The 16,220-nt window shown below is 52.9% G+C and overlaps 1 protein-coding gene across 2 annotated transcripts in view; it reads right to left on the bottom strand.

Annotated features, from left to right (window-relative positions):
* The window catches only part of tonsl (tonsoku-like, DNA repair protein), a 99,310-nt gene that overhangs the window by 15,744 nt on the left and 67,346 nt on the right, over positions 1 to 16,220 (bottom strand). For both annotated transcript variants that reach the window (XM_078535850.1, XM_078535854.1), the window contains exons 18-21: positions 10,932 to 11,038; positions 8,698 to 8,854; positions 3,647 to 3,725; positions 2,722 to 3,029 (exon numbers count right to left, since the gene is read on the bottom strand). In XM_078535850.1, coding sequence (XP_078391976.1) covers positions 2,722 to 3,029; positions 3,647 to 3,725; positions 8,698 to 8,854; positions 10,932 to 11,038 — 651 coding nt within the window. The remainder of the gene's footprint in view (positions 1 to 2,721; positions 3,030 to 3,646; positions 3,726 to 8,697; positions 8,855 to 10,931; positions 11,039 to 16,220) is intronic.

The following is a 16,220-nucleotide window of genomic DNA, read 5'->3' as shown; positions in this document are numbered from 1 at the left end:
TCGTGAACCTCCTCTGGACCCTCTCCAGGGCCAGAACATCCTTCCTGAGATATGGGGCCCAAAATTGCTCACAATATTCTAAATGTGGTCTGACCAGAGCCTTATAAAGCCTCAGCAGCACATCCCTGCTTTTATTTTCTAGTCCTCTCGAAATAAATACCAACATTGCATTTGCCTTCCTAACTACCGACTCAACCTGCAAGTTAACCTTAAGAGAATCCTGGACTAGGACTCCCAAGTCCCTTTGCACTCCAGATTTCTGAATTCTCTCCCCATTTAGAAAATAGTCTATGCCTCTATTCTTCCTACCAAAGTGCATGACCTCACACTTCCCCACGTCGTATTCCATCTGCCACTTCTTTGCCCATTCTCCTAACCTGTCCAAATCCTTCTGCAGCCTCCCTGCCTCCTCAATACTACCTGTCCCTCCACCTATCTTTGTATCATCTGCAAACTTAGCCAGGATGCCCTCAGTTCCTTCATCCAGATCATTAATGTATAAAGTGAAAAGTTGTAGTCCCAACACTGACCCCTGCGGAACTCCACTGGTCACTGGCTGCCATCCTGAGAAGGACCCTCTTATCCCCACTCTCTGCCTCCTGCCAAACAGCCAATCTTCTATCCATGCTAGTACCTTGCCTCTAACACCATGGGCTCTTATCTTACTGAGCAGCCTCCTGTGCGGCACCTTGTCAAAGGCCTTCTGGAAGTCCAAGTAGATAACATCCATTGGCTCTCCTTTGTCTAACCTGCTCGTTACCTCCTCAAAGAATTCTAACAGATTTGTCAGGCATGACCTCCCCTTGATGAAACCATGCTGACTTTGCCCTATTTTACCATGCACTTTCAAGTATTCTGAAATCTCATCCTTAATAATGGACTCTAAAATCTTACCAACGACCGACGTCAGGCTAATAGGCCTGTAATTTCCCGTGTTTTGCCTCACTCCCTTCTTAAACAGGGGGGTTACATTAGCGATTTTCCAGTCCTCTGGGACCCTCCCTGACTCCAGTGATTCCTGAAAGATCACCACAAACGCCTCCACTATCTCTTCAGCTATCTCCTTCAGAACTCTGGGGTGTACCATCTGGTCCAGGTGATTTATCCACCTTCAGACCTTTCAGTTTTCCTAGCACCTTCTCCTTGGTAATGGCCACCATACTCACCTCTGTCCCCCGACTCTCTTGAACTTTGAGGATGTTACTCGTGTCTTCCACTGTGAAGACTGACGCAAAGTACCTATTCAGTTCCTCCGCCATTTCTTTGTTCCCCACTACTACTTCTCCAGCGTCATTTTCCAGCGGCCCAATGTCCACTTTTGTCTCTCTTACCCTTTATATATCTAAAAAACCTCTTGCAATCTTCTTTTATATTACTGACTAGTTTACCCTCATATTTAATCTTCTCCCTCCTTATTTCTTTTTTAGTTGTCCTCTGTTGGTCTTTGTAGGCTTCCCAATCCCCTGGTTTCCCACTGCTCTTCGCTGCATTGTATGCTTTCTCTTTAGCTTTTATGCTGTCCCTGACTTCCCTTGTCAGCCATGGTTGCCTCGTCCTCCCTTTAAGTATGCTTCTTCTTCCTAGGGATGAATTTTTGCTGTGTCTCCCAAATTACTCCCAGAAACTCCTGCCATTGCTGTTCCACTGTCTTTCCTGCTAGGCTCATCTCCCAGTCAATTCTGGCGAGCTCCTCCCTCATGCCTCTGTAGTTGCCTTTATTCAACTGTAATACCGTTACATCTGATTCCAGCTTTTTCCTCTCAAATTGCAGGGTACATTCTATCATATTATGGTCACTTCCTCCTAAGGGTTCCTTCACCTTAAGCTCCCTTATCAAATCTGCCTCCACCAGACTCTCAGGCAGCACATTCCAGATCCCAGCCACTTGCTGTGTGAAAAAGTTTTCCCATGTTTCCATTGCATCTTTTGCCAATTACTTTAAATCTGTGCCCTCTGGTTCTCGATCCTTCCACCAATGGGAACAGTTTCTTTCTATCTACTCTGTCCAGACCCCCCATGATTTTGAACACCTCTGTCAAATCTCCTCTCAACCATCTCTTTTCCAAGGTAAACAGTCCCAATCCTCTCCAATTTAGCCACGTAACTGAAGTTCCTCATCCCTGAGACTATTCCCGTGAATCTCCTCTGCACCCTTTCCAATGGCTTCACATCCTCCCTAAAGTGCAAGAACAGAGCAGATGAGAGCAGAGTCTGGTCTGGTCAGAGTCTGGAGGACCTCAGTGTCTATCGGATTCTACAAGGAGAGGCTGTTTCCATGTGTGGGTGAGTCCAGAACAAGAGGATATCAATACAAGACAGGCACCGACAGACCAACTTGAGAATTTAGGGCGAATTTCTTCACGTTATCAATGGTGAGAATGTGGAACTTGCTGTTGGATTGGCTGAAGCACAGAGTTTAAGCAGCTCAATGCATATGTGATGGTGAAGGGAATGGATGCGGGATAGGCAAGGTGGGAAGGTGTAATCAGAGTGGGAAGAGGCTCGTGTAGAGTATAAACACCAGCATAGACAGTGTGGGCCGAATGGCCTATGTCTGTGCCTCGGATTCCGTGTCAAAGTTCCATCTTTCACCCATTGCCATCGAACTCAATCTGTAATCTTCAAACTTACAAGACACAAGCTAAAGCCTTTCCGTTCATGTGTACCTGTACACTCAGCACCAACCGAGCAGCTCAGAACAGATAGAGTTTAGACACCCACCTGAAAGGGGGATTCCCTGGAGAGGGTGCTGGGCTCACTCAGCTTCCTCAGGCCTTCATGTGTGATCTGATTGGATGAGAGGTCCAGCAGGGTCAGGTTGGGCATGGTCACCAGGCTGGCCAGCAGCTCATCCATGGCATCGTCGCCAAGGCGGTTGCCGGACAGGCAGAGTTGGCGGGTGGTGGTCTGTAGCTTGAGTGCCCGCAGGATGGGGGTCAGGTGCTCCTTGTTCAGGGACAGGTTGGACAATCGGAAGCAGGTACTGTTCTCCTGGGTATCACACACCCTCAGCACCAGGCCGTTGACAGCTTGAGAAAGGGGAGAAGCTCAAGTCAGGAATGACAGAAAACCCACTGCAGAAGGACACCAGCAACAGAATATTACACAGCCACAACGACAGGTAAACCATCGTAAAGAGCCTCAGAGGAACGGTAAACAGGTAAACCTGACACCGAGTGGCAAAAGGAGATTTAGAGCAGGTAGCCAAAAGATAGGGTGGTTTTAATAGGCAGCTGAGAGGAGGGGGGAGCTGGGGGGACCAAGGAGGAGGGGGACCAAGGAGGAAGTTGGGGGGGGGGGGGGGGGGGGGGCGAGGAGGAAGGGGGGGGGGGGGGGGTGGCGAGGAGGGGGGGGGGGCCCCGAGGAGGGAGTGAGGAGGGGGGAGGCTGAGGGGTTTAGGGAGGGAATTCCAGAGTTTAAGGCCCGGCTGTCAATGATGCAGCAATGGAAATGAGTGAGAAGCCAGAGGAGCAGACAGACAGACAGAGAGACAGACAGAGAGACAGACAGACAGACAGAGAGACAGACAGACAGAGAGGGAGGGAGGGAGCTGTGAAAGCGGTTTAGCTGGAGTAGGTTACAGAGATTCTCAGTAAGTGTTAACACCCAGTCTGTATTAGAGACGGTTTTCTATTCCTTCCCTTACCCAGTGCCAGACTGTCACAGGCCCTCTTGTATCGATCGGTCAGAGGAGGCAGATCCCAGGACAGGACCTCAGCCAGGACCTGAAGAGGAGAAATGAGAGAGGGTGAATCGTCCTTCCCTCCGTTCACAGCTCAGTGTAACAAGCAGAGCGCAGTAAACAAACAGGACACGGAGCAGCTACCGTCAGCTCCGACCCACACCCAGCACCCGCCCACACCCAGCACCCGCCCACACCCAGCACCCGCCCACACCCAGCACCCGCCCACACCCAGCACCCGCCCACACCCAGCACCCGCCCACACCCAGCACCCGCCCACACCCAGCACCCGCCCACACCCAGCACCCGCCCACACCCAGCACCCACCCACACCCAGCACCCCCCACACCCAGCACCCACACTGCCCGCACCCAGCACCCACCCAAACACAGCTCCGACCCACACCCAGCACCCGCCCACACCCAGCTCCGACCCACACCCAGCACCCGCCCACACCCAGCACCCGCCCACACCCAGCACCCGCCCACACCCAGCACCCGCCCACACCCAGCACCCGCCCACACCCAGCACCCGCCCACACCCAGCACCCGCCCACACCCAGCACCCGCCCACACCCAGCACCCGCCCACACCCAGCTCCGACCCACACCCAGCACCCGCCCACACCCAGCACCCGCCCACACCCAGCACCGGCCCACACCCAGCACCGGCCCACACCCAGCTCCGGCCCACACCCAGCTCCGGCCCACACCCAGCACCCGCCCACACCCAGCACCCGCCCACACCCAGCACCGGCCCACACCCAGCTCCGGCCCACACCCAGCTCCGGCCCACACCCAGCTCCGGCCCACACCCAGCACCCACCCAAACCAGCACCCGCCCACACCCAGCACCCGCCCACACCCAGCACCGGCCCACACCCAGCTCCGGCCCACACCCAGCACCCGCCCACACCCAGCACCCGCCCACACCCAGCTCCGACCCACACCCAGCACCCGCCCACACCCAGCTCCGACCCACACCCAGCACCCGCCCACACCCAGCTCCGACCCACACCCAGCTCCGACCCACACCCAGCACCCGCCCACACCCAGCACCCGCCCACACCCAGCACCCGCCCACACCCAGCACCCGCCCACACCCAGCACCCGCCCACACCAGCACCCGCCCACACCCAGCTCCGACCCACACCCAGCACCCGCCCACACCCAGCTCTGACCCACCACCCAGCACCCGCCCACACCCAGCTCCGACCCACACCCAGCTCCGACCCACACCCAGCTCCGACCCACACCCAGCTCCGACCCACACCCAGCACCCGCCCACACCCAGCACCCGCCCACACCCAGCACCCGCCCACACCCAGCACCCGCCCACACCCAGCACCCGCCCACACCCAGCACCCGCCCACACCCAGCACCCGCCCACACCCAGCACCCACACTGCCCGCACCCAGCACCCACCCAAACACAGCTCCGACCCACACCCAGCACCCGCCCACACCCAGCACCCGCCCACACCCAGCACCCGCCCACACCCAGCACCCGCCCACACCCAGCACCCGCCCACACCCAGCACCCGCTCACACCCAGCACCCGCCCACACCCAGCACCCGCCCACACCCAGCACCCACCCAAACCAGCACCCGCCCACTCCCAGCACCCGCCCACACCCAGCACCCGCCCACACCCAGCACCCGCCCACACCCAGCTCCCACCCACACCCAGCACCGACCCACACCCAGCACCGACCCACACCCAGCACCCACCCAAACCAGCACCCGCCCACACCCAGCACCCACACTGCCCGCACCCTGCACCCACCCAAACACAGCTCCGACCCACACCCAGCACCCGCCCACACCCAGCACCCACACTGCCCGCACTCAGCACCCACCCAAACACAGCTCCGACCCACACCCAGCACCCGCCCACACCCAGCACCCGCCCACACCCAGCACCCGCCCACACCCAGCACCCGCCCACACCCAGCACCCGCCCACACCCAGCACCCACACTGCCCGCACCCTGCACCCACCCAAACACAGCTCGGACCCGCACCCTGCACCCACCCAAACACAGCTCCGACCCACACCCAGCACCCACCCAAACCAGCACCCGCCCACACCCAGCACCCACACTGCCCGCACCCTGCACCCACCCAAACACAGCTCCGACCCACACCCAGCACCCACCCAAACCAGCTCCCAGCCAAACCAGCACCCGCCCACACCCAGCACCCACACTGCCCGGACCCAGCACCCACACTGCCCGCACCCAGCACCCACACTGCCCGCACCCAGCACCCACCCAAACACAGCTCGGACCCGCACCCTGCACCCACCCAAACACAGCTCGGACCCACACACAGCACCCACCCAAACACAGCTCCCGCCCACACCAAGCACCCACCCAAACACAGCTCCGACCCCCACACAGCACCCACCCAAACCAGCTCCGACCCACACAGCACCCACCCAAACACAGCTCCGACCCACACACAGCACCCACCCAAACCAGCTCCGACCCACACAGCACCCACCCAAACACAGCTCCGACCCACACACAGCACCCACCCAAACCAGCTCCGACCCACACAGCACCCACCCAAACACAGCTCCGACCCACACACAGCACCCACCCAAACCAGCTCCGACCCACACAGCACCCACCCAAACACAGCTCCGACCCACACACAGCACCCACCCAAACACAGCTCCCGCCTACACCAAGCACCCACCCAAACACAGCTCCGACCCCCACACAGCACCCACCCAAACACAGCTCCCGCCCACACCCAGCACCCGCCCACACCCGGCGCCCACCCAAACAAGCCCCGCCCCACACCCGGCGCCCTGCCCCACACCCGGCGCCCTGCCCCACACACGGCGCCCTGCCCCACACACGGCGCCCTGCCCCACACACGGCGCCCTGCCCCACACACGGCGCCCTGCCCCACTCACGGCGCCCTGCCCCACTCACGGCGCCCTGCCCCACTCACGGCGCCCTGCCCCACACACGGCGCCCTGCCCCACTCACGGCGCCCTGCCCCACACACGGCACCCGCCCACACCCGGCACCCGCCCACACCCTGCCCCCCGCCCCACACCCTGCGCCCCGCCCCACACCCTGCCCCCCGCCCCACACCCTGCCCCCCGCCCCACACCCTGCGCCCCGCCCCACACCCTGCGCCCCGCCCCACACCCTGCGCCCCGCCCCACACCCTGCGCCCTCACTGTCCCCACCCAAACCAGCACCCTCACTGTCCCCACTCAAACCAGCACCCTCACTGTCCCCACCCCCTGCCCACACCCAAACCAACACCCCCACTGCCCACCCCCTGCACCCACGCAAACCAGCACCCTCAGTGCCCCCACCTAAACCAGCACCCTCAGTGCCCCCACCTAAACCAGTACCCTCACTGCCCCCACCCAAACCAGCACTCTCACTGTCCCCACCCAAACCAGCACCCTCACTGCCCCCACCTAAACCAGCACCCTCACTGCCCCCACCCAAACCAGCACCCTCACTGCCCCCACCCAAACCAGCACTGTCACTGGCCCCACCCAAACCAGCACCCTCACTGTCCACACCCAAACCAGCACCCTCACTGCCCCCACCCAAACCAGCACCCTCACTGCCCACACCCAAACCAGCACCCTCACTGCACCCACCCAAACCAGCACCCTCACTGCCCACACCCTGCACCCACCCAAACCAGCACCCTCACTGCCCACACCCTGCACCCACCCAAACCAGCACCCTCACTGCTCACAACCTGCACCCACCCTATGCCTGTGCTGGGAGTGTTTGATGGAGACAGTGTAGAGGGAGCTTTACCCTGTATCTAACCCCGTGCTGTACCTGTCCTGGGAGTGTTTGATGTGGACAGTGTAGAGGGAGCTTTACTCTGTATCTAACCCCGTGCTGTACCTGTCCTGGGAGTGTTTGATGGGGACAGCGTAGAGGGAGCTTTACTCTGTATCTAACCCCGTGCTGTACCTGCCCTGGGAGTGTTTGATGGGGACAGTGTAGAGGGAGCTTTACTCTGTATCTAACCCCGTGCTGTACCTGTCCTGGGAGTGTTTGATGGGGACAGTGTAGAGGGAGCTTTACTCTGTATCTAACCCCGTGCTGTACCTGTCCTGGGAGTGTTTGATGGGGACAGTGTCGAGGGAGCTTTACTCTGTATCTAACCCCGTGCTGTACCTGTCCTGGGAGTGTTTGATGGGGACAGTGTAGAGGGAGCTTTACTCTGTATCTAACCCCGTGCTGTACCTGCCCTGGGAGTGTTTGATGGGGACGGTGTAGCAGGAGCTTTGTTCTGTATCTAACCCCGTGCTGTACCTGTCCTGGGAGTGTTTGATGGGGACAGTGTAGAGGGAGCTTTACTCTGTATCTAACCTCGTGCTGTACCTGTCCTGGGAGTGTTTGATGGGGACGGTGTTGAAGGAGCTTTACTCTGTATCTAACCCCGTGCTGTACCTGTCCTGGGAGTGTTTGATGGGGACAGTGTAGAGGGAGCTTTACTCTGTATCTAACCCCGTGCTGTACCTGCCCTGGGAGTGTTTGATGGGGACAGTGTAGAGGGAGCTTTACTCTGTATCTAACCCCGTGCTGTACCTGTCCTGGGAGTGTTTGATGGGGACAGTGTAGAGGGAGCTTTACTCTGTATCTAACCCCGTGCTGTACCTGTTCTGGGAGTGTTTGATGGGGACAGTGTAGAGGGAGCTTTACTCTGTATCTAACCCCGTGTTGTACCTGCCCTGGGAGTGTTTGATGGGGACAGTGTAGAGGGAGCTTTACTCTGTATCTAACCCCGTGCTGTACCTGTCCTAGGAGTGTTTGATGGGGACAGTGTAGAGGGAGCTTTATTCTGTATCTAACCCCGTGTTGTACCTGCCCTGGGAGTGTTTGATGGGGACAGTGTAAAGGGAGCTTTACTCTGTATCTAACTCCGTGCTGTACCTGTCCTGGGAGAGTTTGATGGGGACGGTGTAGCAGGAGCTTTGTTCTGTATCTGCCCCTGTGTTAAGGCAGTGGTATCAGGTCTTACCTCCTCATCGTTCTGTAAGACGTGCATGATGGGGTCCTGCGGGGCGAGCAGTGCTCCTTCCTTCTTCAGGGAGAGTTTGGGCCGCAGTCCACAGGTCTGGTAATATCGCTGGGTGGCCTGTTCAGCCAGCCAGGACACAGTGCGCACCTCACTGTCACTGTGGGGAGGAGGGGAGGTTAAACTCACAGCTGGAACTGGAAACAGAGATCCAATGGCCAAACAGCTCCTACTGACTGAATGTAAAGCTTCAGCTAGGTGCTCATATCCCACAGCTCAGCACCCCCCTCAACCCACTGGCTCTATGTCCAGAAGCATCCACAGAGACCCCTCCCCTATCTCCTATCATGGGGTCGCTCTTCCTAGCTGGGCCAATATCATTGGCTAACCATTTGGCTAAAGGAAGCCGCACACCCGTGCCCTGTTTATGCCATTGGTCATTGGCGTGTGTGCCACGCTGGCGTGGTTGTAATCACTGTCGATGATTTACAATTAAGGCCTTGCTGGACCATTTCAGAGGGTTTTAGGAGCCATTAGAGTATGGGACCGGCATAAGGTGTAGGCCAGGCCCTAGGGGAAGAATGGCAGACTGCCCACTCCGGAAGGACATTGTTTCAAAAAACAACCGGTTCAGCAATGTTGTTTTGACGCTAGCCAGGCTGTTGATGAAGTCACCTTTCCACCTTCCCAGGACAGGTTCGCATTCCTGTTCTGTGGGTCACCAGACCAGCACCAGCCCAGACCCACAACATACCACAAAAAGGGAACAATACCTTGCTTAGACCAGACTGTGCACAGTTCAAGTCTCTGTATTATGGAAAGAATATAGATGCACTGGAGAAGGTGTAAAAAAGGTTTACTGGAACGATAAATGGTTGGGCACTGAGGAGTGCGGAGGAACAAAGGGATCTGGGAGTTCAGATACATAATTCCCTGAAAGTGGTGTCACAGGTAGACAAGGTTGTAAAGAAAGCTTTTGGCATACTGGCCTACATAAATCAAAGTATTGAGTATAGGAGTTGGGATGTTATGGTGAGGTTGTATAAGACATTGGTGAGGCCAACTTTGGAGGATTGTGTGCAGTTCTGGTCACCTAACTACAGGAAGGATATCAGTAAGATTGAGAGAGTGCAGAGAAGATTTACTAGGATGTTGCCGGGTCTTAAGGAGTTGAGTTACAGGGAAAGATTTAACAGGTTAGGACTTTATTCCTTGGAGCGTAGAAGAATGAGGGGAGATTTGATAGAAGTTTACAAAATTATGAGGGGTATAGACAGAGTAAATGCGAGTAGGCTCTTTCCACTTAGATTAGGAGAGATAAACGCAAGAGGACATGGCTTTAGGGTGAAAGGGGAAAGGTTTAGGGGGAACATTAGGGGGAACTTCTTCACTCGTAGAGTGGTGAGAGTGTGGAACGAGCTACCATCTGACGTGGTAAATGCGGGCTCACTCTTAAGTTTTAAGAATAAATTAGATAGATACATGGATGGGAGAGGTCTAGAGGGTTATGGACTAGGGGCAGATCAATGGAACTAGCGGAATAATATTTCGGCACAGACTAGAAGGGCCGAATGGCCTGTTTTCTGTGCTGTAGTGTTCTATGGTTCTATGGATACCAGAACCGAGAGATGCCAACTATCAGGGAAGGTTGAACAGGCTGGGACTCTTTCCTATAGAAAAATGCTGAGTGTCTGAAACATTTCTAAAGAGTTTAAAATTTCTAAAGGGTTTGACAGGGTAGATGTAGAGAAGATGGTCCCACTTGTGTGGAGGCCAGAATTAGGGGCTATCAATGTAAGATAGTCACTGATAAAGCCAATGGGGAACTCAGGGGAAATTTCTTCACCCAGTGGGGAGAATGTGGAACTCGCTTCCACAGGGAGTGGTTGAGGTGAATCGTGTAGATACATCTAAGGGGGAAACTGGATAAACACGAGGGAGAAAGAAATAGAAGGATATGGTGATAGGGGTGAGATGAAGAGGGGGTGGGAGGAGGATTCTGTAGAGCTTCATCTGCACAAAAACATTTCCCCCACAAGGTGGCAAAGGCTTCTCTGAGGAATTCTCCAGATTAATTCCCCTCTGTTTCCCCATCTTTCATGTCTCCCCCAGGAGATTCCATGTCTACTGGTCAAAGGGAGTTGCTCCATCATCAAAGTCCACTGGTTATTTGGGTGGCTGGAATTACAACCACCTCCTCACCCCCACAATAAAAACACCTGGAACGTACCACTCACCTGTGTAGTATCGGAATCAGGAAGATGTCTTCCTGAACTTTGACCTTCACTCTGATTGATGGGGGCGCCGCTGAGTTGACAGGTGGTGTAAATGGTTGAGCTGATATCTGGCGAGAGACAGTGATTGAAAGATTACTGCGCAGAGAGCTGTTAACTACCGAGTAACTAGAGAGGGTCGATAGATTACTGAGCAGAGCTGTTTACTACCGAGTAACTAGAGAGGGTCGATAGATTACTGAGCAGAGCTGTTAACTACCGAGTAACTAGAGAGGGTCGATAGATTACTGAGCAGAGCTGTTTACTACCGAGTAACTAGGGAGGGTCGATAGATTACTGAGCAGAGCTGTTAACTACCGAGTAACTAGGGAGGGTCGATAGATTACTGAGCAGAGCTGTTTACTACCGAGTAACTAGAGAGGGTCAATAGATTACTGAGCAGAGAGCTGTTAACTACTGAGTAACTAGAGAGGGTCGATAGATTACTGAGCAGAGCTGTTTACTACCGAGTAACTAGAGAGGGTCAATAGATTACTGAGCAGAGAGCTGTTAACTACTGAGTAACTAGAGAGGGTCGATAGATTACTGAGCAGAGAGCTGTTAACTACTGAGTAACTAGCGAGGGTCGATAGATTACTGAGCAGAGAGCTGTTAACTACCGAGTGCCTAGAGAGGGTCGATAGATTACTGAGCAGAGCTGTTAACTACCGAGTGCCTAGAGAGGGTCGATAGATTACTGAGCAGAGCTGTTAAATACTGAGTAACTAGAGAGGTTCGATAGATTACTGAGCAGAGAGCTGTTAACTACCGAGTGCCTAGAGAGGGTCGATAGATTACTGAGCAGAGAGCTGTTAACTACCGAGTGCCTAGAGAGGGTCGATAGATTACTGAGCAGAGCTGTTTACTACCGAGTGCCTAGAGAGGGTCAATAGATTACTGAGCAGAGAGCTGTTAACTACCAGGTAAGTAGGGAGGATAATGAATTAGGCCTGTTAACCACCAAATAATTGGAGAGGGTTGATGGATTACTGAGCAGAAACTTATTAACTACCGAGTAACTGTCACTAGAAGTGTCACCAACTGCAGAAACCTGAGCTCCGAGTTGCGGAACTCAAGCAGTGGCCGGGATCACTGGGGTGGATTCGCAAGGCTGAGGATTACATGGATAGCACATTCAGAGAGGTCACACTGCAGCCAAGAAGTACAACAGGCAGAGAGGGAATGGGTGATCGCCAGAGTATCTAAGAGGAACAGGCAGGTAGTGTGCCCTGAGGCACTCTCACTCTCTAACCGCTGTAGCAAGAGCCAAGTTCGTGGTATCACAGGTGGCTCAGCTGTACAGGAGAGGAGGAGGAAGAGTGGAAGTACTATTGTGGTAGGGGATTCCACAGTTAGGGGAGCAGACAGGCGTTTCTGCGGACATGTCTCCGGGATGGTGTGTTGCCTCCCTGATGCCAGGGTCAAGGATGTCACAGGGACGCTGCATGCAGGACATTCTTTAGGGGAAGGGCGAGCAGCCAGAGATTGTGGCCCACATTGGCAAAGGTAGAAAAAGGGATGAGGTCCTGAAAGCAGGTTTTAGGGAGTTAGGAAGGGAATCAAAAAGCAGGGCCTCAAGAGCAGTAATCTCAGGATTACTCCCAGTGCCACATGCTGGTGAGCACATGAATAGGAAGATTGAGCAGTTCAACACGCGGCTGGAGAAATGGAGTAGGAGGGAGGGCTCTAGATCTGAGGCATTGGGACCAGTTCTGGGGCCTGTACATGAAGGATAATTTACACCTTAACAGGACTGGGACTAATGTCCACGTGGGGAGGTTTGCTAGTGCTGTAAGGAGGGTTTAAACTAGATTGGCAAGGGGATGGGAACCTGACGGGAAATTCAGAGTGCAGAGGAGAAAAACTGGCAGTGGGAAGTAGAGAAGTATTAACTGATAAGGGGCATATACCAGAGAGTAGTATCAAGGTAAATAGAATACTTGGAGAGTTTGACAGAACTATAGTAGGCAACAGTAAATCATTAGATGGGGTCAGAGCATAGGGGAAAGTTAAAAAGCCTAAATCAGGATTAATGTGCATGTACATGAATGCATGGAGTGTGGTTAGTAAGATTGGTGAACTACAGGCACAGGTTGACGAATGGAACTATAATATGATTGCTATAACAGAGACCTGGCTCAAAGAAGGGCAGGCGTTGGCATTAAATATTCCTGGGTACACAGTATTTAGGAGAGACAGGAAAGGAAGAAAAGGGCGGAGAGTGGCAGCATTGATTAAAGGTGGCATTACAGTACTGGAGAGAGAGGATGTTCCAGAGGAGTCAAGGCCAGAATCTCTCCGGCTAGAGGTAAGGAATGAAATATGTGCAATAACGTTGATCGGTGTAGTATATAGACCACCAACTAGTGGAAGGAATGTAGAGAAACAAATCTGCAAAGAAATTACAGAGAGGTACAAGAATTATAGAACAATTATAATGGGGGACTTCAATTATCCAAATATAGGCTGGGGTAGGATTAGTGACAAGGGACAAGAAGGGTGAGAGTTCCTGGAGTGTGTTCAAGATAATTTTCTTCAGTATGTTTCCAGTCCAATGAGAGGACAGGCACTGTTGGACCTGGTTCTGGGGAATGAGTTGGCCCAAGTGGATCAAATATCAGTGGGAGAGCCTCTGGGGGACAGTGACCATTGTATCATAAGGTTTAGGTTGGCTATGGAGAAGGACAAGGAACTATCCAGAGCAGGGACAATTAATTGGGGGAAAGCCAACTTTGATGGGATGAGAATCCATCTCAGTCGAGTGAGTTGGAATCAAATGTTGGCAGAAAAGACAGTGGCTGAACAATGGGCCACCTTCAAAGAAAAAGTGTTGCAGACAATGTCAGCGTATAATCTCTTGAAGGGGAGAGGTAGGACAAATAAATCCAGAGCACCCTGGGTGACGAGAGAGATAGAGGTAAAGATGAAAAGGAAGAACTGCGCATACAACAGACGTTAGGTAGCAAAACACAATGGAGAATCAGGCTGAATATAGAAGGACCAGAGGGGAAGTGAAGTGAAGAAACTAATAAGAAAAGCAAAGAGAGAGCATAAAGAGTCTGGCAGCGAACATAAAAGGGAACCCCCAAGGTCGTCTATAAGTAAATAATAAAAGGCCGGTAAAAGAAAGAGTAGGGCCGATTAGGGATAAAAAAGGGGGACTTGCATGTGGAGGCAGGAGAAATAATGGGAGGTGTTAAATGGGTTCTCTGCATCTGTCTTTACAAAGGAAGAAGGCGCTATCCAGTCCGAGGTGAGAGGAGGTAACTGGTACACGCGAAGAATTTACAATCGAGAGTAAGATGGTGTTGGAAAGGCTATCTTTACTTAAAATAGATAAGGTAATAGGACCAGATGGGATGCATCCAAGGGGACTGAGGAAAGCGAGAGTGGAAATTGCCGAGGCACTAGTGATAATCTTCCAGTCTTCCTTGGACACAGGGGCCAGAGGACTGGAGAATTGTGAATGTTACACCCTTATTGAAGAAGGGGTGTAAGGATAATGCTCAGTGGTAGGGAAGCTTCTAGAAACTATAGTTCGGGACAAAATCAATTGTCACTTAGACAAGTGCAGGATAATTAAGGAATCCATGCTGGCTTTCATTAAGGAAAAATCAGGTTTAACTAACTTGGAGTTTTTTTGAGGAGGTAACAGAGAAAGTTGATAAGGGCAATGCTGTTGCTGTGTATATGGATCTTCAAAAGACATTTGATACAGTGCCACACAACAAACTTGTGAGCAAAATTCTAGCTCATGGAATAAAAGGGAAAGTAGGCACTTGGATAAGAAATTGGCTGATTGACAGGAAATAGAGAGTAGGGATAAATGGTTGTTTTTCAGATTAGAGGAAGGTTTGTAGTGGAGTTCCCCAGGGGTCAGTGTTGGGACTCTTGCTCTTCTTGATATATATTGATGACCTAGACTGTGGTGTGCAGGGCATGATTTCAAAATTTGCAGATAATACAGGAACTGGAAACGTTGTCAACTGTGATGAGGATAGCCGTGAACTTCAAGAGAGCATAGACATGGTGGTGGATTGGGCAGACAAGTGGCAGATGAAGTTCAATGCAGAGAAGTGTGAGGTGACTCATGTTGGCAGGAGGAATATGAAGGGTCAATATAAAATAAAGGGAGAAACTCTAAAGAAGGTGCAGGAACAGAGGGACCTCGGTGTATATGTACATAGGTCATTGTAGATGGCAGGGCATGTTGAGAGAGCAGTTAATAAAACATATAGTATCTTAGGCTTTAGTAATAGGGGCATTGAGAACCAGAGTAAGGAGGTCATGTTGAGCTTGCATAAGACACTAGTTAGGCCTCATCTGGAGTACTGCATCCAGTTCTGGGTACCATACTTGAGGAAGGATGTGAAGGCATTGGAGAGAGAGTACAGAGGAGATTCACAAGAATGATCCTGGGGATGAAGAACTGTAACTAATAGGATAGATTGGAGAGGTTAGGTCTGTTTTCCTTGGAGAAGAGAAGGCTGAGAGGAGACTTGGAGGTATTCAAGATCACATCCGTCTTCACCCAAGAGAATGAGGATGAAGGTATCGAACTCGGGGAGAGAGACTTCGAGATTCTGAATCAAATTGATATAGGGAGTGACAAGGTGTTGGAGGTGTTGGCAGGCTTAAAAGTGGACAAATCTCCAGGTCCAGATGATTTGTGTCCCAGACTGCTGAGCGAGGCAAGGGAGGAGATCGCAGGGGCTCTGACCCAAATTTTTAATTCCTCTCTGGCCACGGGGGAGGTGCCAGAGGACTGGAGAGCAGCTAATGTGGTTCCACTATTTAAGAAGGGTTGTAGAGATAAGCCAGGGAACTACAGGCCAGTGAGTCTCACATCAGTGGTAGGGAAACTATTGGAGAAAGATCTGAAGGAAAGAATCTATCTCCACTTGAAGAGGCAAGGTTTGATCAGGGATAGTCAGCATGGCTTTGTCAGAGGGAGGTCATACATAACAAATTTGATTGAATTTTTTGAGGAGGTGACCAGGTGTGTAGATGAGGGTAGTGAGCTGATGTAGTTTATATGGATTTCAGCAAAGCCTTTGACAAGGTCCCACATGGGAGACTTAAAAAGGCAAAGGCACATGGAATACAGGGTAATTTGATAAGGTGGGTTCAAAATTGGCTTAGTTGTAGGAGGGGCAGAGGGTGATGACAGAAGGCTGCTTTAGTGACTGGAAGCCAGTGTCCAGTGGCGTACCACAGGGATCTGTACTGGGTCCCCTATTATTTGTCATTTAT

Source organism: Cetorhinus maximus, chromosome 3, assembly GCF_964194155.1.
Source record: "Cetorhinus maximus chromosome 3, sCetMax3.hap1.1, whole genome shotgun sequence".
NCBI classification, from domain to species: domain Eukaryota; kingdom Metazoa; phylum Chordata; class Chondrichthyes; order Lamniformes; family Cetorhinidae; genus Cetorhinus; species Cetorhinus maximus.
This window is presented reverse-complemented; position numbering and strand designations above follow the sequence as displayed.